The sequence below is a fragment of the Hyperolius riggenbachi genome, chromosome 3 (genome assembly GCF_040937935.1).
Source record: "Hyperolius riggenbachi isolate aHypRig1 chromosome 3, aHypRig1.pri, whole genome shotgun sequence".
Classification (NCBI taxonomy): Eukaryota; Metazoa; Chordata; class Amphibia; order Anura; family Hyperoliidae; genus Hyperolius; species Hyperolius riggenbachi.
This window is the reverse complement of record NC_090648.1, coordinates 66084254-66110356: the sequence shown is the minus strand read 5'-3', so window position 1 is coordinate 66110356 and position 26103 is coordinate 66084254. Positions and strand designations below refer to the sequence as shown.

At 43.9% G+C, this 26103-nt stretch overlaps 1 protein-coding gene across 1 annotated transcript in view; it reads right to left on the bottom strand.

Moving 5' to 3' along the window:
- The window catches only part of LYL1 (LYL1 basic helix-loop-helix family member), a 36636-nt gene that overhangs the window by 7241 nt on the left and 3292 nt on the right, over nt 1–26103 (bottom strand). The window contains exons 2-3 of the mRNA XM_068272185.1: nt 20644–20999; nt 4391–4482 (exon numbers count right to left, since the gene is read on the bottom strand). Coding sequence (XP_068128286.1) covers nt 4391–4482; nt 20644–20999 — 448 coding nt within the window. The remainder of the gene's footprint in view (nt 1–4390; nt 4483–20643; nt 21000–26103) is intronic.

The window sequence follows — 26103 nt, the reverse complement described above, 5'->3', positions numbered from 1 at the left end:
CTGATTTGTAGCAACCCCCCCCCCCCCCCCAACAAAGACCAGTGTAGCATGCTGGGGGTGTCAATAATGTTACCTGCTTGGCCATACTTGCCCATTTATCCTTGAATTCTGCATCCCCATCATGTTACGGTGCTGGATCAGGGCCATGTGAGTTATTACATGAGGGGACCACGGAGCACGGGGGGGGGGGGGGGGACAAGATGACTCAGATGTGGAGGCTGAGGAGGAGTACAGGGTAGACAGCCCAGCTTGGTGAGGCTCAAGCAAGGTAGGGTTTGGCTTGCTTTTACTCTGGCGGCACCCCTGATCATGATGGTCATGTGACACAACAGTGAATAAGGAAGAGAGGCTGAAGGCCTTACCAATGCACAGCACGTGTACCAAGTTTGCACAGTTACAGTCTATACTCTGTATGCCTGAGATATCTATGTTTATACATTGCTACCACATTTAAAGACTATACTGTGCTGAGTCTCCTTTGTCTTCCCCCCCACCTCAGCCTTCCTCCTTTCATGTGTTTTTCACACCGTGTGTCGCTCAGCCGAAAGAAAGATTGATAGATAACAGAATCTAGCAACCCGCAAGACCACATCTTCCTCAATGCAACCGCCGATCCACACTCTCATTTCCTCCTCCTGTACCTTACCAGCAGCGCGCCCCCCTGAACTCTGCCCTGCCTGACGCGCCTCAACCCAGAGCACAGGATGCACAGAGCCTGCTCACACTTGGCTGGTTTTTCAACAACCATTATGAGGCCATTAAGAAGAAATACAAGGTAAAAAAAGAAAGAATAAAAAGAGATAAAATAAAAGTGCTTTCAATTATACCTCTAAAGTTTCACACATGCAACTTAATGCATGACCAAACGACTAATTGACCAACCACACAACTTGTTGTTGGACCAGCACACCGCCCACTATCAGTTGGTCGTCTAGTCGTTGGGATGATAGCTGGGCAAATTGTCTGCACGTGTGTATGAGCCTTAAAGGTGGCCACATCCTGAGGCATCCCTATCCTACTTTGAGTGGCTATGTACTGATCGCCCTCTTGAGGAGGGCATCATACCCTATCTCTATGAGCTGTTTGCAATGCGCCCTCGTTGTAACATGGATCCTATTTTAGCTAAATGGGAGGATGAACTTGGCTTCCATCTGACGCCTGCTAGGTGGACGCAATGTTTTGAAACTCTAATGAAAGGGCAAGCATTAAACTCCTCCGCAGGGCATACCTCATCCCGTCCATATATTTGAATACTTATCATCAATATTTAGATTTATGTTTCGGGGCTGTGGTTCCCATGGTCCAAGCAGGTCATCTAGGCGAACGCACATAGGTGCATAGCACCAGATGACTGCACGGCTGTAGCTTCAATTCCATAGTCTGCACCCCGCGTATAAGGGTAATTCAGGGTTTCCAGCAATTGCCGGACCCCAAATTACTCCTCCCTCCGAGTTGATACGACTCAGAGGGGGAATAGTATTTTACGGCAGCAGGGTGAGCCCCGTGGCACACTGTCCCATATGTGGTGGACTTGCTCAGTGGTGTCCTCCTTCTGGCCTCAAGTCCAGGACCTGATAGCTCGTGTCCTCCAGGTACCATTTTCTAAAGACCCATTGTTTTTTTCTTTTAGGCAACAAGCATAGCACTATGAAGCACCCCTCCCATAGGATGGTTCAGCTTATTGTCAACTACGCCAACTTCTACTTGGCATCCCAATGGAATAATTCCCACTTAGATACTGACCATGTGATATCAAGGGTGCATAGGGTCATGAAACATGAACAAATTATAGCAACAGTCAAGGATGAATGCTTCAATTTACCAAAACCTGGACACCTTGGGTTGATTAAGCTGACAATGTGGGTCTTCATAACCTGATGTTTTTCTAGTCAGATTTTTTTATATACCCTTGCTCATATGTTTTCTACCTGAGGTATCCCCACCCCTACATGCTGACCTATTGCAGTTGTGATGCATACATTTAAAAAAAAAAGGCGCCTGGAAAAAAGGGTGCAGGGGTTTGCCAATAGTAGAATATTGCTAAGATTAGCAAGATTCTACTACTGAATTCCGATAGTAAAATATCGGTAATATTTACGAATATTTTACTATGGCTAAACCTAACCCTACTTCTCACACAGAACCCCCCCCCGCTACCGATCACTAACCCTAAGTGGTGCCTTACCCTAGCCCCCCCTTCCCCCGGTGGTGCCTTACCCTTAGACCCCCCCCCCGGTGCCCAATCCTAAGACCCCCTTTGGTGGCCCCTTACCCTAAGCCCTCCTAAACCTTTCCTCCCCCTCTACCAGAAAGTCACAATGTGCGGCAAACAAGGTAAATTTTGGTGCCTGCAGGCGACAATTAAACGGTAATGATTTCAAATATTGGTGCCTGATAGGATCCCAGGTGCCGGGGCTTGGGGAAATGCAAAAAGCTACAATGCTGCTATTTGCATCTCCGCAAGCCCTGACATCCGGGATTCTATCATGCAACATTACAAGAGGCTGTGAAAAAAGTACAAGTGCTTCCCCAATGGATGCCACCAAAGAAGCTCTGCAGCCAAGAGGCTCTATTCCAGACAGTAGATCAGATGAATAAATCCTAAAAACTCAACGCAAGCAGGGCAGCAGACTAGCTTCGCTGTGGGATGTACAACCAGCTACAGCAAGCAGAATCCTGCAGCCACCAGCTCTCACAGAGACAAGGTGTAAATCGCCTGGGATAAATGCACTGCTGAGTATGCCGGTAAGTACTCCACGAACCGTTATCTTAACAACACAAATAAAAGTAGATACAATCACTCACATAATAGGTCCTACTCAACAGGGACCCATTCAAATAATTACAAGCCTTGAAGCACTAAAAGTGCTAATCATACAAATGGTAAAAACGTGGAGATGCCCACTGTCTAGTCGGGACCGACCGGTTTCGTCTTTTTCCGTCCTCAGGGGTCACTAGAGAGTGGGTACAGTAGTGGGCAATCCCCAGTGGAGTTTGTCTGCTACCCTGTTTACACTGAGTTTTTAGATATAAACCTTAGAAGAGGAAAAACTGGGCATTTTGACCTTGCTTTGGAACCCCCAGTGAAAAGCATAGGACCAAACCCCAATATTTTGGTACGAGGCTGTTCTCTTGACAACTTTGATTATAAATGAAGTCTTTTTGTAGACAATAGTTTTTTTTTAACAATAACCTGTCCAGCAATCTCTCGCCCAAACTTGTTTAACATGCTGAAGAAATTTGACCTGCGATCAGGACTTAAAGGGCAACTGAAGTGAGAGGGATATGGAGGCTGACATAAGCTCCCACTCCCATGGACCCCCCCCATCCACCCCACCCCCACCCTCCCTAAGTCGCGGGGGCTAATGTTACGCCCTCTGGAGTGGATTTGACCCAAGTAAGAGTCTGCAAATGTTTACCACCTTAATAGAAGGCAAATTAAAACAAAATCCAGTCTAGGATTGCTGGGTTCCCCCAGCAGAGCAAGATTATCCAACAGACAACCTAGACAGGTGCTTGGGGCCTAGTGCCATTTTCTCTGACCTCTCACCACTTCAGCTTACCAAAAGCACCACAAGGTGGCCCCAAATCTACTACCTTGCCTAGTGCCGCATTACATCTTAAGGTGGCCATACACTGGTCGATTTGCCATCAGATCGACCAACAGATAGATCCCTCTCTGATCGAATCTGATCAGAAAGGGATAGTATGGCCGCCTTTACTGCAAACAGATTGTGAATCGATTTCAGCATGAAACCGATCACAATCTGTGCAGCTGCCGCTGCCGCCGCCCCCGCCAGCTATACATTACCTGATCCGGCCGGCACGAGTCCCCCGGTCTCCGCTGTCCTCTTCTCCGCTGGGCTCCAAGTCCGGCAGGCTTCACGGAACTTCCTGTCCGGGGGAAGTTTAAACAGTAGAGGGCGCTCTACTGTTTAAACTTCCTGCCGGGACAGGAAGTTCAGTGAAGCCTGCCGGACTTGGAGCCCAGCGGGGAGAAGAGGACAGCGGAGAGAGCGGGGTCCCGCGCCGGCGGAGCAGGTAATGTATTGCCGCTGTATTGTGTCATTTGGGCATTTGAACGCCGCTATCGAAGCACTCCCGACCAGCTGGCAATCGAGCAAAATCTTCCGCACGGACGGAACGATAGGAACGATTCATTTCGGATGGAAATCGATCGTTCTGTCAGCGTTTGCGCAACGATTTCACAGCAGATTAGATCACAGTGATCGAATCTGCTGTATATCGGCGGGAAAATCGTTAGGTGTATAGGCCCCTTTACTCCATCTCTGTCCCGCAGGCACAAGTCTAGCAGTTAGCGGTTTAGGTTGGTGGACAGTGGTAGGCATGGAGACCGTCTGCACATTGGAAAGAGAACACAGCAGCATACCTATGAATGGAGGTTCCATGATATCAGCGTGACTTCTCCTCTTAAATCTTCCAGAGAAGATGGGAAAGAGGCCAGAGGCGCACAGGTAGGGGCTGAAAACAGAAGAACACAGCATGTCACCCGCGGGTCACTGCACACGCCTGTCCAGAAAGCTCTAATAACCATTCACAAGATCTCAGGAAAGATTCTTTCCCACTAAAAATGGCATTCTTTAACACAAAGATGGGTAAGAAACAACCGAGTATATGATGGGAAAATGCATAACAAACGGTTAACACTGGCTAAAACTGTATATTAACCACTTCACCACTGAGGGGTTTTACCCCTGGAGCACCAGAGCAATTTTTACCTTTCAGCGCTCCTTCCATTTATTCGTCTATAACTTTATCATTACTTATCACAATGAAATGAACTATATCTTGTTTTTTTTGCCACCAATTAGGCTTTCTTTAGGTGGGACATTATGCCAAGAATTATTTTATTCTAAATGTGTTTTAATGGGAAACCAGGAAAAAATGTGGGAAAAAATTTATTATTTTTCAGTTTTCGGCCTTTATAGTTTTTAAATAATGCATGCTACTGTAATTAAAGCCCATGAAATTTATTTGCCAATTTGTCCCGGTTATAAAATCGTTTAAATTATGTCCCTAACACAATGTTTGGCGCCAAAATTTTATTTGGAAATAAAGGTGCATTTTTTTCAGTTTTGCGTCCATCCCTAATTACAAGCCCGTAGTTTATAAAGTAACAGTGTTATACCCTCTTGACATAAATATTTAAAAAGTTCAGTCCCTAAGGTAACTATTTATGTATTTTTTTTTATTGTATTTTTTTTTTAATTACAAAAAAAAATATTGGGGAGTGTGGGAGGTAATGAGTTAATTTTTAATGTTTAACTAATGTACTTGTATATGAAAAATGCTTTAGGGTGTAGTTTTACTATTTGGCCACAGTGAGTTTTTGTTTATGCGACCTGCAAGTGTACAGGAAGTACGCTTGCAGGAAGTTCAGAGAGGCTGGGCAACTTTTTTTCACAATGATCACGCTGCTTCTCGTAGAAGCAGCTGATCATTGCGGGGGCTTAGATCAACGAACGGGAAAGGTTTTTCCTGTTCATTGATCTCCGGGCGGCGGCGTGCACGAGCATGGGGGTGCGCGGACGAGCGAGCGGGAGCGCAGACAGCGGCGGGAGCGGCGTCAGGTACGGATTTCTCCGTCCCTTGGTGGTAACAGGGTGGAAAAAGGGACGGAGAAATACGTACCGCGAGGTTAAAGTGGTTAAAACAATTAAACAGGAACCCTAACAACATATAGTAGGATGCAGTAAATTATTCAGGATACCATATTTATGTTTAAAGGATACCCGAGTTGACATGTGACATGATGAGATAGACATAGGTATGTACAGTGCCTAGCACACAAATAACTAGGCTGTGTTCCTTTTCTTCTTTCTCTGCCTGAAAGAGTTAAATGTCAGGTATGTAATTGGCTGACTCAGTCCTGACTTAGACAGGAAGTGACTACAGTGTGATCCTCACTGATAAGAAATTCAAAATATAAAACACTTTCCTAGCAGAAAATAACTTCTGAGAGCAAGAAAGAGATAAAAAGGTAAATTTCTTATCAGTGAGGGTCACACTGTAGTCACTTTCTGTCAGGACTGAGTCAGCCACTTACATACCCGATATTTAACTCTTTCAGGCAGAGAAAGAAAAAAAGGAACACAGCCTAGTTATTTGTGTGCTAGGCACTGTACATACCCATGTCTATCTCATCATGTCACATGTCACCTCAGGTATGCTTTAATATCCTGGTTCCAGTATCAGATCATGTCCTATAGCTACATATTGCCATATATTGTTGTGTAGCCCCACCCTCCTGCTATTATGCGCAATTCCACCCTCCCCACAAGGATTCTGGGAGACCAGAGATTTTTTTTCTGCTGACTTTAGAACTCTCAGTAAACAAACATACTGCAGAGATCCCCTGCCAGCAAGATATTGCCGCCTGAGATACATTTCAGAGAGTAAATCAGGGAGAGGAAACATTTTACAACGAGGGAACACTGACTAAAAAATGCATGAATGAACATTGTAAAAAAATAATAATAATAAAATAAGCAATTTTATTCATTATGTTATTTTGACTACAGTTCCTCTTTAACTCCAGAAATACAGGCCACCTGTGTTTGCAAAGCAATGCAAAAGTGTGCACAAACCTGAGATTATTATACTTTAATGGTTAAAGGGAACCAGAGACGAAGCACCCTCATGTATTTTACCATATATATCAGTGGGAACATTAGAGAAAACACCTACCCTGCTCTCTGTTTCATCCTCACTGCTAAAAGTGTCTGTTATCAGCTGTGATAAGAATCCCGGACTGAGCATTCAGTCTGGCTTTGCAGGGAATTATTATAGCTGAGTCATTATAGCAGAGCCATAAGGGGGCAGGCTTGGGCTTGAAAAGACACCAGAGAAGACAGACTCAGCTATAATCTTTCCGTAGCAAAGGCAGACTGAGTGCTCAGTCGGGGATTCTTATCAGAGGTGATAACAGTCAGATTAAACAGAGAACAATGAAACAAAGAGCAGATTAGGTGTTTACTGTCATGTTCCCACTGATTTATAAGGTAAAATACATGCAGAGACTGGTTCTCTTTAACCTGCTGGGCGGTCTGGACGAGCTCAGCTCGTCCAGTACCGCCGGAGCCTGCCGCTCAGGCCCTGCTGGGCCGATTTGGCTCAAATAAAAAGCAGCACACGCAGCCGGCACTTTGCCAGCCGCGTGTGCTGCCTGATCGCCGCCGCTCTGCAGCGGCGAAAGAGGGTCCCCCCAGCCGCCAGAGCCCAGCGTAGCCAGAACAAAAAGTTCCGGCCAGCGCTAAGGGCTGGATCGGAGGCGGCTGACGTCAGGACGTCGGCTGACGTCGATGACGTCACTCCGCTCGTCGCTATGGCGACGATGTAAGCAAAACAAGGAAGGCTGCTCATTGCGGCCTTCCTTGTTTATTCTGGGCGCCGGAGGCGATCGGAAGAACGCCTCCGGAGCGCCCTCTAGTGGGCTTTCATGCAGCCTGAAATAGTTTTTTTTTATTAAAAAAAAACCCTCCCGCAGCCTCCCTGGCGATCTTAATAGAACGCCAGGCAGGTTAAGCATTTATTAATTAAAATGATTCTAGCATATATATATATATATATATATATATATATATATATATATATATATATATATATATATATATATATATATATATATATATATATATAGGTTTTGAACTTGTTATCTGCTCCGTGTTTGTTTTTTCAGCCACACAGTTATCTACAACCCTAATTAATTAGCAGTGAGAGGGAGATAAACTGCAGTCCGCCCTGGGCCCATAGGCAATTACCTTTTTACCCTTATGCTAGGTACACACGATACAATTTTCTGGCAGATTTACCAGCCAGATCGATTTTTTTTCAACATGTCTGATCTGAATTTCGAACGATTTTCTGATTGAATTCTGTTCCCTTTTATGGAAATCGATCGAAATTCAGATCGGACATGTTGGAAAAAAATCTTTCTGGCAGGTAAATCTGCCAGAAATTGGTATGGTGTGTACCTAGCATTCGTTTTCTTCTAGTTTTCATCTAGGTGATATTTTTACAATTGGTCAATAAAATGCCTTTTAAACCAACAGCAAGCAAGAAAATTCTAACAATAATTGTGATAGTGTTTTTTTCATCTACTTTTTGGTACATTTTTTATTTGCAAGGTACTGAAACGTTACTTGAAAGAGCAGATGAAAAATTAAGAAATTAAGAAAACTCATTAAACACTTAACCACTTGCCGACCGCACGCTTATACCGTGCGTCGGCAAAGTGGCAGCTGCAGGACCAGCGACGCAGTATTGCGTCGCCAGCTGCAGCCTAATTAATCAGGAAGCAGCCGCTCGTACGAGCGGCTGCTTCCTGTCAATTCACGGCGGGGGGCTCCGTGAATAGCCTGCGGGCTGCCGATGGCGGCTCGCAGGCTAAATGTAAACACAAGCGGAAATAATCCGCTTTGTTTACATTTGTACGGCCGTAAGGCAGATCGGCGATCCCCGGCCAATCAGCGGCCGGGGATCGCCGCCATGTGACAGGGGACGTCCTGTCACTGGCTGCACAGGACGGATAGCGTCCTGTGCAGCCCAGATCTCCCGGGGGTGGCAGGTAGGAGAGGGAGGGGGAGGATTTCGCCGCGGAGGGGGGCTTTGAGGTGCCCCCCCCCCCGCAAAATGCCAGCCAGGAGGAGCGATCAGACCCCCCCTGCACATCATCCCCCTAGTGGGGAAAAAAGGGGGGCGATCTGATCGCTCTGAGTGCCCTTTGATCTGTGCTGGGGGCTGCAGAGCCCACCCAGCACAGATCACCTAAAACAGCGCTGGTCCTTAAGGGGGGGTAAAGGGTGGGTCCTCAAGTGGTTAAGTACCAGCCCTCTCTGCCCCCTTAAGAACTAAAGACTGCTAGTACAAGAAATGGTGGTACAGCGACAAATACCAACGAATTGCTGCACTTACCCGCCGCAATCGCTGCCACCGCCGCACGTCAGGAACCTGGGCCACCCACTCTGACGTCTCTATGATGGCAGAGTTCCTGTGAGCCGGTCAGGAGCCGCTGTCATTGGCTCCTGACCCCACCTATAAATGTAAGCCAATGGGAGCGGCTTACATTGATAGACAGGGTCAGGACTCAGGAGCCAATGAAATCTGCTCCTGACCTGCTCACAGGGCTTCTAGCTATAGAGACAGCAGTGTGAGTGAGCTGCGGCGGGGAGACAGTGACGAGATCGTCGGGAGCAACGAAAAAGGCAAGAACGCGTGGCGTCGGTTGATTGAAATCTACGCCCTAGCAGGCAGGTGGCCATCAAAACAGGGTGTAGATTTCAACCATCAAGGTCCTAAAGTAGTTAAGAAAAGTTAATTGCATACAGGCCCTGGATCTTAATCTCAGGCCTTACAGCAAGCAAAAAGGAACACCGGCCACTTTTAAATTAGATTTGCATACATATGTTTATTTTATTAAGTCATGTCATAAAACTTCAGGTGCCCTTAAAGCAGAAAAAATGTCTTTGGAATGGTTGAGTCCTGACTTAAATTCTATAGAAATGTTGTGGATTTACATATTTCTACTACATACAGTTATATAAATTATATAAACTTGGTACTTCTTCTTCAATTAATAAGGGTTTGTACTAATTTATTTAATTGTGCTTTTGTTACCTTATGTTAGGACTTGTATAATACTTAAGACTGAAGCGATATTCCACTTTGTTCATTAAAAAGCAACTCTCCCTCTCAGTTCAGATCAGGAATTTTGCACACAATGGGGTGTATTTGCTAAATTGCGGTAAGCATAATAATATACGTAAAGTCTTAATGTAGAGCAGAACGCAATACATTACATGCAATGCACTATGTTCTACTCATCGCGCGCAAGAGTTTATGCATGTTATTCTGCTTACCACAGTTTAGTGAATTCATCCCAACATTTCAGATTTCTTACTTAGGTAAATACACTCTTCACGATCATGAAAGTTTCTGGGGATGTACATTGCTCAAAATATAGAATCAGGGCTGGGCTGAGGCAGAGGCGAGAGAGGCTGAAGCCTCAGGGTGCAGTGTAGGACGGGCGCACAACTCACTGAGCTATTATTCGTCTATTATGTTTGAAGCAGAGAGAAATAAGAAAAGAGGATACATGGCAGTGAGTGAAAGCCAGATAACTAGAGATTAAGGTGTTCGAGGGGTTGGGGGCCCTGGGGTGCCTCTTAGTCTAATAGCAATCAGTGTGTGATGGATGGGGTGGGAGGGCTGGAGGGGCGCACTATGGTGCCTCAGCCTTGGGTGCTGGAGAACTTTGTCCCGGCTCTGTATAGAATGTTTCTAATTCCCAACAGATTTTTTAAAAAAAACGTTTACAGGTCCTTTTAGAGGTTTCGAGCCGGTTGCATGATGTTCACTAACATTAAATTACTAAATGACTCATGTAGTCGTGTGGATAAACCATAGCCATTGTGCTAATGAAAGTGAAATATCACATTGAAGCCTCATGTACAGCTGGTTCAGGGTGTTTGCCCCTCATCAGTGCAACCAGGGCTGTGGAGTTGGAGTCGAGGAGTCGTAGACATTTTTAGGTACCTGGAGTCGGTGGTTTCATAAACTGAGGAGTCGGAGTTGGATAATTTTTGTACCCATTCTATAGTCCTGTAAGGGCTGTGGAGTCAGAGTCAAGGAGTCGGAATTTTTGTACCGACTCCACAGCCCTGATTGCAACAGTTGGATTTGTAGGGTTCTTTATGTGGTAAGCCTTATCTAACTGGTAATACGGGGTACCCAGTCAGATAATGGACACCCAGAACAACCAGGATTCTCTGAAGTGGATTTAGGAGCTAAAAGCCTTCCATTTAAAACGCTGCAAAGTACAACACTTTGGGTATTGGAGAAAACTCAGCAAAAACAACACAAATCAACCAGCAAGATAAATACACACAAACAGCTTTCTACCGCTCAGCATGCAAAGGCAGCACAAGACAACTAAATCAGCCAGAAAATTCATGTTCAGCAACTATTTTTTTGTTGAAACAGGTGCCAGTAAAGTATATAATATATTAAAAACAGTTTAAAAAAAGGGGGGTTAGGGGTAGTGATGGACTTACCTCCTCACAGAACACTCGAAAGATTACAGTACATTTAGGAACAATCATTTATTTCATACTCCAAAAATTGGTGCAACGCGTTTTGTGAGTCAACAGCCTGCTTCTTCAGGCAAAATACAAAAGGAGCCATTTAGATTCCGTCAGCGCCTTTGTGTCATACCCCCTACCCCTTTTTTTCAACTTTTTAAATATATTTTATACTTTTTGCCCACTTTTCCAAACTTACAGAGAGCGACTTCTTAATCTGAGTGGGGACAGGAAAAAATCCCCACCTGCTTATCCAGTGTTTGCCTTGGAGGTAAACTAGTCTTGTGAGTAGTTTCTCATTATTACAAACATTATCTCACATTCACTTAGTGGGCTCTCGATTGTCTTCCCTTTGTTTCTATTTTACCAAGGTCTTTTTTAGGGCATAGGCAAACCAGGCAGATGCCCAGGGTGACAACTGAAGGAGGGGTCACCACAGAGCTAGTATTAGCACAGTGTACTCTATGGAATTCTTATGGCCAACTGCTAGTTCCATTAGGAAAGAAATGGATGGTGTTTTCACACCTAAATGGGCATTACTGTGTCAATTGTTGCAACTCTGATTGGATATCCAGGACAATATTCTAACCTGTAATGTCCCAGACTGTACATAAACAGTATGATAGTTGATGCACACCCCTAAAATCTGTTATCGAATGTGGTCTGGTCATTATTTGTGTATCCTTTACAAACTTATTTTAAGAAACAACATTCTTTCTGTGTAAGCTATCAATTTCCTATTGGTGCTCCCAAAACTAATTGATGTAAGTTATGATCTTCCTATTGGGTAAGGAGAAAATAGGGGCCTTGCCTGGGGAACCACAATAGCCAGAAACAGCCCTAATTTTAAAAGGAACCTTAACTGAGAGGGATATGGATGTTTCATTTTAAACAATACCAGTTGCCTGGCATTCCCGCTGATGTCTTTAGCTGCAATAGTATATGATTCACACACCTGAAACAAGCATGCAGCTAATCCAGTCAGACTTCAGTCAGAGCACCTGATCTGCATGCTAGATGAGGGACTGTGGCTAAAAGTGTTAGAGACACAGGATCAGCAGGAGAGTCAGGCAACTGGTATTATTTTAAAAGGAAAAATCCATATCCTTCTCAGTTTAGGTTCCCTGTAACAATTGCAATAGAATAAGGCCTTAGATGAGAATACTCATATAATGAGTTACTCATTGCAGAAAACCTGGAAGCGATTATGGCGAGTTTACTTCCTGTCTCAGCCATCAAGCAGAGAATAGAGAATCTGGGGCATGTTTTTCTACCAAACAGTGAACTGTTGCTATGGTTTCTAGGAAGCGACTATCGCTTCTAGGAAGCTTACATTCCAGAGTTTCCAAATGAAGTACCTGAAGTATGATATGCAATATTGTTTGAGGTGGATAAGATCGGAGAAGAAAGTGTATCCCACAAGGAGAGTCCAGCCAAACATTCCAGTTCTTCAGAGAAAAAGGGGACGTTGGCGTCGATTCATCAAAGGTTGTTCGGGGGGGAAAAAACAAGTCGGAAAAATACAGCATTCAGTTTTTTAGACTTTTTTTTAAAGATTTTCACACGTGCAGAAAAGTTCGGTAATTTACCAAAGCCCATAGCTTCAATTCACTGCTGTTCCGTGCAGTGACGGCATTACAATAGTAAGAGGCATCCTAACATCCCTTTGGAATGAACATGTTTGTTATACTCCCTCTGCTCCCTGTGAATATGTCTATTAGTCTTTCTTAGCATCTTATGTTATTGCCACAGCTTACATGAACTCCGAGAATCTTTAAACATGCCATGCTTAGATGATTTCCCCACTAGCTCCTCTGCATCTTCAAACAGGAACCTAAAGGATTGAACGTCCAAAGGGCTGCAGGGGAAATCTCTTTGATCGGGATCTCTCTCCTCCTCTGCCTGGGGGTAGAAAAGCTTGACCCTCTCGCATCCTATTACAGGGACTTGCAGAAACAGAGGCTTTTGCTATTAGCTCTCTGCTCCTGTCAGTCATAGGTAAACCCTCTCTGCTTCTGTGAGTCATGGCTACCATACACTCTCTCCCCACTATTTCCGACATACCGGTGCTGCCGGTAACCATCGAGCATGATACTGGGCTTTACCGCATGCTGTAATCTTGATGAATTGACATTTGCTGACATATATTGAGGTGTTTACCACACAAGTCTGTAATTTACCTCACTGCTGTGTAATTTCAGCCTGCCATGCAGTAACAACATTGATGAATTGACATTTTACAACATGCTTTGAAAAACCAGCTCTTTTCAGCATTGCCGAATGTGGTAATGCTTGATGAATTAAAGCCATTGGCCTCCTTTCATAAAGGGCTGTGTGATAAAAAAAAAATCTGGTCATTAAAATACCGCAATTTTAGACTTTTGTTTGCTAATTCATAAATATTTTCACAGGTGCGGTAATTTACTGGCTTCAATTGACAAAACCTGTTCAGTAACAGCAGAACTCTGTGGAGCTGTCTCTGTTTTGTTACATACTGTCCGTGCAGTGAGGTCATTACAATAGTAAGAGGCATCCCCAACATCGCTTTGGAGTGTACATGTTTGTTAAACTGCCTCTGCTCCCTCTGAATCTGTCCATTAGTCTGTCTTAACACTTTATTTTATTGCCACAACTTATAAGAACTTCAAGAAACATTAAACATGCTGTGCTTAGGTGATTTTCCCGCTAGCTCCTCTGCATCTTCAAACAGGAACCTAAAGGGTTAAACATCTGAATGGTTCCAGGGGATACCTCTTTTTGTTCCATTCTCTCTCCTCTCTTCGGCCTGGGGGGTAGAAAAGCTTGGCCTTCCCGAGAAGGCCTTGAATCCTATCAACATAGACAGACATAGGCTGTTTATATTGGCTCTCTTCTCCTGTCAGTCATAGGTAATCCCGGTCTGCTTCTGTGAGTTACCACACATTCTCTGCACTTTCCAACAGAACAGAGCTGCCGGTATTGTTTCTGGGAATTACCATATGTTCTAGTCAGGGGTGCCCACACTTTTTTGGGTCGCGAGCTACTTTTAAAATGACCAAGTCTAGGAGATATACCAACATTTCCATGCATGCACAAACCCACACGCACGCACACACGCCCAAACGCCCCATCCCAGCATAGTTGGCAGCACATAGTCACACAGAATCATTCTCTACATCCCACGCCCCCCCCCCCCCCCCCAGCACGTGGCTTCGCGATTGCTCTTCCCCCCATCCCCCCCACAGCACATAGCTTCATGATCGTTCTTCCCCCCTCCCCAGTATAGACAATACACACATAGCAGCCATAGATACTGTATAGTCCCATACGGTAATCACAAAATCCCCAATCCCCTCCCCCTCCCAAACACCGACACAAAAAATAGACTCAGTCAAGGAATCCATCCCCCCGACCCACCACCAGCACCAAAATCTATGCCCACCTTGCCTCCTGCCTCCATTCAGTCCCATTTCAGTGCAGCAGCAAAACCTCCAGCCTCCGTTCAGACTCCTCTCCTCACAAGATGGCAAACAACTGTGTGTGAAGACCTGGGGGAGGCGTGGCCACATGTTTTTGCATCACCATTCACAGAGCCTGGAGGGAGAGGAGATGCTCACCATTTGCTCCTGCCGCGGCTGTCAAAATATGCTGCTTAGCAACTGCGGCTTTCAGAATTTAGATACAGCAAAATTCTGACAGCCGCGATCACGCTACAGCTAAATTTGACAGGACGCGGCAAAGCAGCCGCAATCTACTTAGAAGGCGGTTGCGATCTACTGGTAGATTGTTATTCACCTATTGGGCACCCCGGTTCTAGTCTTTATGAATTGACATTTACTGACGTGATGAGATAATCACCGCACAAGGCGGTAATTTACCTCACTGCTCGGGAATTTCAACTTTTCATGTGGTAACAGCTTTTATGAATTGACATTTTCCTTAGTGCTCGGTAAAGTCAGCTGTTTTCTGCATTACCGAATGCGGTAATGCTTTATGAATCAAAGCCATTGTCCTGTAGCCAACCAGTGAGGTATTCATTGCAACGGATGTAGTAATTTTATTCACGAATCTAGCTCCTCAGAGAACCATTTGGCACCTATGGAGGGCTGAGGATAATTTAATCAGCAATTTAATTTTCGGTGGGGATAGATAATACATACTCAAAAGGAACACGAGGTGTAACACCTATTAAAGCTGCCATATTTATTTACTATTAAACAATACCAGTTGCCTGGCTGTCCTGCTGATCTTTCTGGTCAGTAGGGTCTAAATCACACATCTGAAACCAGCATGCAGCTAATCTTGTCAGATGTGTCATCTGATCTCTGGTTGCTTGTTCATGGTCTATGGCTTGAAGTGGACCTGAACTCTTGCACAGGACAGAAAGAAAACTGAGTAAAACATACCCTGTATGTATTCAGAGAGTTAGTTTAGCCGGTCTAATTCCCCCTCATCTGTGAGTAATCACTACCATAATTTGATCTCAGTGTTGCCAACTCATCCCTTTAATTACTGACACATCTAAGTTATACAGGTTCTGGGGCTACTTACACACAATCAGGGAACCTTAACTGAATGGGGGGTAAAGAGTTTCACTTACCTGGGGCTATTACCAGCCCCCTGCAGCAGTCCTGTGCCCTCGGCGCCGCTCTGGAATCCTCTATTTTTGTACGCGTTGCGGTCCGCAATAGCGCTAATTGCATTGGTGAATGCGTCCAATAATACGCATGGAGGCCGGCGACTGGTGAGTCGTCAAAAACGAAACTTAGTGACAGCGGGGGATCAGAGGATTCCAGAGCGGTGCCGAGGGCACAGGACTGCTGCAGGGGGCTGGTAATAGCCCCAGGTAAGTGAAACTCTTTACCCTCCATTCAGTTAAGGTTCCCTTTAACTGCATCTACCTAGCCACGAAACCTGTGTAATTCATATGTGTCAGTATTTAAAGGGATGAGTTGGCAACACTGTTTGATCTATCAGCTGTGTCAGCTCGGGAATCTCCTTTGCCACGGCAAAGAAGCTAATTTGTAAATACAGGAATGAGAGGGGCGGTGCTGCACATGGAATGGGAGGGGCAGTGCTGCACATGAAAAAGGAGGGGCGGTGCTGCACATGGAATGAGAGGGGCGGTGCTGCACATGGAATAAGAGAGGATGCACATGGAATGGGAGGGGCAGTGCTGCACATGGAATGGGAGGGGCAGTGCTGCACATGGAAAAGGAGGGGCGGTGCTGCACATGGAATAAGAGGGAATGCACATGGAATGGGGGGGGCAGTGCTGCACATAGAATGGGAGGGGCAGTGCTGCACATGGAATGGGAGGGGCAGTGCTGCACATGGAATGGGAGGGGCAGTGCTGCGCAGAAGTACCCAGGTAAACATAGGTGTCCTAACTCTGGCCCTGTAACATGCATAGTGCAGACATGCAAACACATTCATTGCATCAAACCTATCAATGGATTAGGAGCACACATCCTAACTTCCTCTCCTAGGAAAGACAGTGCATCTTACCAATCGCACAAGGGAGCTAACTTTATGTGTCCATGTGCACCATGCGCATACACCAGCATAAGCTGTCTGCATGCTGACAAACATACAGGGGAAGGGGGAGTGCACCGAATTGGACCCTAGCCACAGGGGTCAATGATAAGAATAAACATACATATATCCAGGCACATCGCCTCTAGTTAGGACATGCTTGACAGCGGGGATGGTGTTCTTTGGGTTGAAGGCTTCTCCTTTTTTACACCAAATGAAGGAAACATCATTGTGACCTAACAATTCAATTTGTTTCATCTGACCATGACAGAGAAGACCAGAAGTCTTCTTCTCTGTCCATATGAGCATTTGCAAGGACCAAGCGAGCTTTTGTGTGTGTCTTATCTGGAGAAGTGGCGTCCTTCTTGGTCTACATCCATGAAACTCAGCAGTGTGCAGTGTCTGTTGGATTGTCTGCCTTGAGACATTGCCACCAGCAGAGCCCAGATTCACCAGGATGGCTTTGGAGGTGATCCTTGGATTTGTCACCTCTCTCAATATCCTCCTGGCCAGCACAAGTGTCACTTTTGGCTTCCGACCATATCCTGTGAGATTTTCCACAGTGTGGAACATCTTATATTTTTTAATAATACTTTGCACTGTAGCCACTGGAACTTGAAAACATTTAAAAATGGACTTGTAGCCCTTTCCTGACTTGCAAGCAGCCACAATACGCAGGTCCCCCTTGAGTTCCTTTGTCTTAGCCATGACTGTCCACAAACCAACTGCAGAGAACTGCTGTTTTTCACCTGTTGAGTTGATTAAACAGCTGTTCCCAATTAATCATGGTAATTAGAATACTTTAGAACAGCTTGGACTATTTGGAATGGTATTGAACTTTGGATTTTCCCACAGACTGTGACAGTTTGTAAAGTATATGAATCATTTTGGACTGGATGCTTTTTGCTCAAATGTAAGTAAAAGCTGAGAAATGTTTTGTTTTTCCCCCAATAATGCCTCTTGTACATCGTCTTATTATCTTTTGAGAGACACGTATGTAATTTGCCATCCAAAAATTACTTGCTGGTTGAATACAAGTAACTTTAAGTTAAAATTGGTATGAATATAATTATGAGCAGCACTGTATGTCAAGAGGGTATATTATTATTAAATTATGTGCTTGCAATTAGTGATAGATGTAAAACTGAAAACATGCACCTTTATTTCCAAATAACATATTGTCACCATACATTGTGCTAGGGATATCATTTAAATGTTGCAATAATCGGGACAACTGGGCAAATAAAATTTGTGGCTTTTATTCACAGTTTTACGTTTTATTTTAAAATTATAACGGCTAAAAAATGAGAAATAACGAATTGTTTCAATTGTTTCTAATTATTCCCATTATAATGCATTTAGAATAAAATAATTCTTAGCATAACGTACCACCCAAAGAAAGCCTAATTGGTGGCGGGAAAAAACAAGGTATAGATCATTTTGTTGTGATAAGTAGTGATAAAGTTATTGGGGGATGAAAGGGAGAAGCTTTGAAATGTGAAAATTCCTCTCGTCCATAAGGTGAAAAAATCAATTAACCCTTCGCACACTCACATGCAAATGTTCAAACAAATGCATTCACAGATTTACTCATCCAGGCACAACTGTTATCCCTACAGCTAAATTAAAAGCCAGGGTTTTAGTTCACAGAAGAATGCATTCTTATGCTTAGTCACCTATACTGCGCAGAAGTACCCAGGTAAACATAGGTGTCCTAACTCTGGCCCTGTAACATGCATAGTGCAGACATGCAAACACATTAATTGCATCAAACCTATCAATGGATTAGGAGCACACATCCTAACTTCCTCTCCTGGGAAAGACAGTGCATCTTACCAATCGCACAAGGGAGCTAACGTTATGTGTCCATGTGCACCATGCGCATACACCAGCATAAGCTGTCTGCATGCTGACAAACATACAGGGGAAGGGGGAGTGCACCGAATTGGACCCTAGCCACAGGGGTCAATGATAAGAATAAACATACATATATCCAGGCACATCGCCTCTCGTTAGGACATTAAATAAATTATTAGGGACAGGGAGGTGCTGAAGGGGGTGTGGCTAGAAACAGAAAAAATCAATTAACCCTTCGCACACTTACATGCAAATGTTCAAACAAATGCATTCACAGATTTACTCATCCAGGCACAACTGTTATCCCTACAGCTAAATTAAAAGCCAGGGTTTTAGTTCACAGAAGAATGCATTCTTATGCTTAGTCACCTATACTGCGCAGAAGTACCCAGGTAAACATAGGTGTCCTAACTCTGGCCCTGTAACATGCATAGTGCAGACATGCAAACACATTCATTGCATCAAACCTATCAATGGATTAGGAGCACACATCCTAACTTCCTCTCCTGGGAAAGACAGTGCATCTTACCAATCGCACAAGGGAGCTAACGTTATGTGTCCATGTGCACCATGCGCATACACCAGCATAAGCTGTCTGCATGCTGACAAACATACAGGGGAAGGGGGAGTGCACCGAATTGGACCCTAGCCACAGGGGTCAATGATAAGAATAAACATACATATATCCAGGCACATCGCCTCTAGTTAGGACATGCTTGACAGCGGGGATGGTGTTCTTTGGGTTGAAGGCTTCTCCTTTTTTACACCAAATGAAGGAAACATCATTGTGACCTAACAATTCAATTTGTTTCATCTGACCATGACAGAGAAGACCAGAAGTCTTCTTCTCTGTCCATATGAGCATTTGCAAGGACCAAGCGAGCTTTTGTGTGTGTCTTATCTGGAGAAGTGGCGTCCTTCTTGGTCTACATCCATGAAACTCAGCAGTGTGCAGTGTCTGTTGGATTGTCTGCCTTGAGACATTGCCACCAGCAGAGCCCAGATTCACCAGGATGGCTTTGGAGGTGATCCTTGGATTTTTTGTCACCTCTCTCAATATCCTCCTGGCCAGCACAAGTGTCACTTTTGGCTTCCGACCATATCCTGTGAGATTTTCCACAGTGTGGAACATCTTATATTTTTTAATAATACTTTGCACTGTAGCCACTGGAACTTGAAAACATTTAAAAATGGACTTGTAGCCCTTTCCTGACTTGCAAGCAGCCACAATACGCAGGTCCCCCTTGAGTTCCTTTGTCTTAGCCATGACTGTCCACAAACCAACTGCAGAGAACTGCTGTTTTTCACCTGTTGAGTTGATTAAACAGCTGTTCCCAATTAATCATGGTAATTAGAATACTTTAGAACAGCTTGGACTATTTGGAATGGTATTGAACTTTGGATTTTCCCACAGACTGTGACAGTTTGTAAAGTATATGAATCATTTTGGACTGGATGCTTTTTGCTCAAATGTAAGTAAAAGCTGAGAAATGTTTTGTTTTTCCCCCAATAATGCCTCTTGTACATCGTCTTATTATCTTTTGGGAGACACGTATGTAATTTGCCATCCAAAAATTACTTGCTGGTTGAATACAAGTAACTTTAAGTCAAAATTGGTATGAATATAATTATGAGCAGCACTGTATGTCAAGAGGGTATATTATTATTAAATTATGTGCTTGCAATTAGTGATAGATGTAAAACTGAAAACATGCACCTTTATTTCCAAATAAAATATTGTCACCATACATTGTGCTAGGGATATCATTTAAATGTTGCAATAACTGGGACAACTGGGCAAATAAAATTTGTGGCTTTTATTCACAGTTTTACGTTTTATTTTAAAATTATAACGGCTAAAAAATGAGAAATAACGAATTGTTTCAATTGTTTCTAATTATTCCCATTATAATGCATTTAGAATAAAATAATTCTTAGCATAACGTACCACCCAAAGAAAGCCTAATTGGTGGCGGGAAAAAACAAGGTATAGATCATTTTGTTGTGATAAGTAGTGATAAAGTTATTGGGGGATGAAAGGGAGAAGCTCTGAAATGTGAAAATTCCTCTCGTCCATAAGGTGAAAAATACCTGCGGGCGGAAGTGGTTAATGCACTTGCGTTACCCTATCCAGCAATCCTGCCGTTTATAGTTATCTACACATAGACCTTACCTGGGCAGATAGGTATGGGCATGGAACTGCGATGGAAAGACAGGCGCTCGTATCCCCGGCAGTGACAGCATTAGTGAGGGAACAGGGCGTAGGGTTGTCAGTTCTGGAGGTAGTGCCACCCGGCTATGTCCCAAGGTGATGACTGGCACATGGGCGGGCAGCTCATCTCTCCTTAAAGGTGCGCGCTTCTCATCTGTGATGCCTTCGGCGGGCGAGGCTGGAGAACCGGATGGTAAAGGAACAACTGATGTCCCAGATTGTCTCTCAGCAGGGCTGCAGTCCTCATCCATGGTGGCATGTGGGCGGTCCGGAGGCATACTCTTCTCATCAGTAGGACACATGGATGCGCAGATCACCTGGGGAGGAGCACAAGCAATCACATGTCTGCAGCAAGGAGATCGATGTTCACAACCTCACATGGGTTCTATTAAGACCAAAGAGGTCTCAGGTTTTATACTTACCTGTAGCCTCCTCCAGCCGCCATGAGGCCGCTTAGTTCCTTATTGTCTCCCCGGGCCGCTCTTGTCTCCCGTTGGAAGGCCCGCTAGTGTGGCCGAGTAGCGATTCGTTGCACACAGACGGGCCGCGCATACGTGATGAAGCGTTACTCACCCGGATTACCGGGTAATCCAGCGGGACACAGGAGAGGCCCGGGGAGACAGTGAGGGACCAAGCGGTCTCAAGGCAGCTGGAGGAAGCCCCAGGTAAGTATAAAACCTGAGACCTCTTTGGTCTCAGGTACACTTTATTTAATCTTCACATTTGTCAATGGCTCACTGTCTTGATACAATAGTTCTGTGCATTTTGCACACTTCAATTTTGATTTGTCAATGATTGGCCAATTTTACCACCTTCGTGTAGTATGAAGGCCAACAGATATTGAATACTATGAGCAGATTGTGTAGGTAAGCTCTCATACTATATGGTGGTGGTAACATTGGTCAGTGATTGGCCAATCCAAATTGAAGGTGTGTGCCAGGCTTAAAGGCTAGCACTATAATAACACCTCCTCCCTCCTTCTAACACACACACACACACACACACACTCTCACACACACACACACACACACACGCACACACACACACACACACACGCACGCACACACGCACGCACACACGCACGCACACACGCACGCACACACACCAGGGATGGTATTAGTGCACCCCAGGTGACCAATAACTCCTGAAACCCCAGGTAATCCCACTATGTTCTGTTGTGACCTGCATGAGTATTGCCAACTTTCATCACCTGATAACATTTGCTGCATCAGATTTATTAAACGGGCCCTTTGTGATGTGTTTTTGCGATCATTTAAGGAGAATGCAATTATCAGAACAACCATTGCAGTCCTGCTCCTCTGTCGGAAAATGAGGGATGGGGAGTTCTGGCCCAGAAGAAAAGACTTTCACTAATAAATATTATTTGTAACCACATTTGGCCCCCAGTCACCAATATTTGCTGCAAACTGTGGTCTTCCCAATGTTGGCCAGCAGCCATAGGTTGCCTCCAATATCAGCCAGCAGGCCAGGGGTGTTTCTAGTAACCAAGGCCCCCCCCCCCCCCCCCAAAAAAAAATTATAACGCACCTTTGTGCCCCTCTCCCCATTACACACCCGTTTTAGGTAGCCAGTATTAAGTACCCCCCCCCCCCAGTAATGCTATACACTGGTACCACCAGTATTAGATAGCCCCAGGTAGTTTCCCAGTGTATACGCAGACAGATATGGACCCCAGTATATAGAAGGCGTAGTATATAGGGAGCCAGAGGTAGCCCCCTCAGTATAAGTAGCCAGAAGGGACCCCTAGTATAGATAACCAGAAGTAGCCCCCCTCCCCCCAGTACGGATAGCCAGATGTGACTCCTCCACCATGTGTGTGTGCGCACAGATGGCTGCCTGTGTGTGCAGTGTATGTGTGTGTGTGTGTGTGTGTGTGTGTGCAGTGTGTATGTGCAGTACGTGTGTGTGTGTGTGTGTGTGTGTGTGTGTGTGTGTGTGTGTGTGTGTGTGTGTGTGTGTGTGTGTGTGTGTGTGTGTGTGTGTGTGCATGCAGTGTGTGTGTGCATGTATGCAGTATGTATATGCAGTATGTGTGTGTGTGTGTGCATGCAGTGTGTGTGTGCATGTATGCAGTATGTATATGCAGTATGTGTGTGTGTGTGTGCATGCAGTGTGTGTGCAGTGTGTGTATGCGTAGTGTGTGTGTGTGTGCATGCAGTGTGTGCAGTGTGTGTATGCGTAGTGTGTGTGTGTGTGCGCAGTGTGCAGTGTGTTTGTGTATACTGTGTGTGTGTGTTGTGTGTGTGTGTGTGTGTGTGTGTGTGTGTGTGTGTGCAGTGTGTGTGCGCAGTGTGTGTGTGTGTGTGTGTGTGCGCAGTGTGTGTGTGTGCGCAGTGTGTGTGTGTGTGTGTGTGTGTGTGTGCGCGCAGTGTGTGTGTGTGTGTGCGCGCAGTGTGTGTGCAGTGTGTGTGTATACTGTGTATGTGTGTGCAGTGTGTGTGTGTATACTGTGTGTGTGTGTGTGTGTATACTGTGTATGTGTGTATACTGTGTATGTGTGTGCAGTGTGTGTATATACTGTGGGTGCAACTATGGCTGCCAGTGCGTGCATTGTGTGTGTGTCCGGTGATGTGCAGGGTGTGTGAAGTGGTTAACAGTCTGCACACATTAAAACTTCCTCTTACAGATCTCCTTTTCACCAAGAATAGATTGCTAGAGGCTGCCGGCCACACGTTCTCCTGTCACTGACATTCTGATTTCCCCACCGCACACCACACAGCCAGCCCTCAACACTGGACACAGGGTGTGTGAAATCATCACAAAGCCATGACGGATAACAATATGCGCAACACCCAACACTCCCACAAACAAGACTACAGCAGAGTCCCAGTTATCTGTAACTCAACTAACCAACACTCTCTACCAACCAGCACGAAGCTCCGCAGTACTCAGTGGTGAAGGCAAACCTCTTAGGCTGTTTGTAGGCTCTGCTGTGCTTCAAGGACAACTGAAGTGAAAGGGATATGGAGGCCAAACTTATTTCCTATTAAGCAATACCAGTTGTCTGGCAATCCTAGTGATCCTCTGCCTCTAATACGTTTTAGCCATAGCCCCTGAACAAGCATGCAGCAGATCAAGTGTTTTAGACAATATTGTCAGATCTGACAAGATTAGCTGCATGCTTGTTTCTGGTGTGATTCAGACACTACTGCAGCCAAACAGATCAGCAGGGCTGCCAGGCAACTGGTATTGTTTAACAGGAAATAAATATGGCAGCCTCCATATTCTTCTAACTTCAAGTGTCCTTTAAAGACTGGGTTCCTCCAAGGTTAATATACTTTATTGCTGTATTTTAATGTAATAACACATTTTAATTTTAGTGTAATACAGAGTTAATGTATAGAGAGCGGGGTATAGCACTGTATTAGCTTGGCCTATTTTTGACATTGACTCTCCAGCAACTAGAAAGACCATTTATCCGACATCATCCCTTTCAGTGCCGGATAACCAAGACTCTACCGAATTATTATTCTTTTATTAAAGGGCAACCGAGGTTAAAATAATTGATGAGAAAACCAGGTGTATCTATCCTCCTTCTCCTAAAAATGACTTTTTTTAGATATCCTGCAGTTTTATTTTATATTTAAATCTAGTTTTTAGGTTTTTACTGTTTTATTGTCTCTGCTCAATGACACCTTAAAGGGTTAAAGAAACCTTAAAATGTAAAATATGTGAAAACACATACAAATAAGAAGAACATTTTTCCCAGAGTAAAATGAGCCATGAATTACTTTTCTCCTATGTTGCTGTCACTTACAGTAGGTAGCAGAAATCTGACAGAAGTGACAGGTTTTGGACTAGTCCATCTCTTCATAGGGGATTCTCAGCAAGGCTTTTATTCTTTATAAAGATATTCCTGATTCCCGGACAGAAACTGTCACTTGCACACCTCATGTTTAACTCTTTCACGCAGAGAAAGAAAAAAAGCAACACAGCCTAATTATTTGTGTGCTTGGCACTGTACATACACATGTCTATCTCATCATGTTACCTCGGTTGTCCTTTAATGTGTGCTATAAAAAAACCCTGCACACTGCACCACTGAGCCCATCTAATAGTTCTGGTGTGAAATCTCCACGTGTGACTACTGGCTGAGCAGGGCGTCACACAAAAGCAGGCCCCGGCCCCTAAACGCAATGAGAAAAGTATGCAGACATAGCTAGATTCCCCCACTGCACTTATCTATTTCTCCTTCACATGTTTTGATTCAGATGCCTTCAATACTCAAATACCAAATGCACAAGAAATGCTAAAACAAAATCCTTCGTAAAAGCGCCATATGAGCTTCTCCTGGTATTTAGAAAATAACTTAAAGTTGGTCTTTTTAAAAAAAAAATGCATGGACAAGCATAAATACCTAGATAGGATGTAGATAGATAGATAGATAGATAGATAGATAGATAGATAGATAGATAGATAGATAGATAGGATGTAGATAGGGTGTAGATAGATAGATAGATTGATAGATAGATAGATAGGATGTAGATAGGGTGTAGATAGATAGATAGATAGATAGATAGATAGATAGATAGATAGATAGATAGATAGATAGATAGATAGATAGATAGGATGTAGATAGATAGATGGATAGATAGATAGATAGATAGATAGACAGATAGGATGTAGATAGATAGATAGATAGATAGATAGATAGATAGATAGATAGATAGGATGTAGATAGGGTGTAGATAGATAGATAGATTGATAGATAGATAGATAGATAGATAGATAGATAGGATGTAGATAGATAGATGGATAGATAGATAGATAGATAGATAGATAGATAGGATGTAGATAGATAGATGGATAGATAGATAGATAGATGGATAGATAGATAGATAGATAGGATGTAGATAGATAGATAGATAGATACTGTAGATAGATAGATAGATAGATACTGTAGATAGATAGATAGATAGATAGATAGATAGATAGATAGGATGTAGATAGATAGATGGATAGATAGATAGATAGATAGATACTGTAGATAGATCGATCGATCGATCGATCGATAGATATATAAATAGATAGATAGATAGATAGATAGATAGATAGATAGATAGGATGTAGATAGATAGATGGATAGATAGATAGATAGATAGATACTGTAGATAGATAGATAGATAGATAGATAGATAGATAGATAGATAGATAGATAGATAGATAGATAGGATGTAGATAGATAGATGGATAGATAGATAGATAGATAGATACTGTAGATAGATAGATAGATAGATAGATAGATAGATAGATAGATAGATAGATAGATAGGATGTAGATAGATAGATGGATAGATAGATAGATAGATAGATAGATACTGTAGATAGATATATAGATAGATAGATAGATAGATAGATAGATAGATAGATAGATAGATAGATAGGATGTAGATAGATAGAT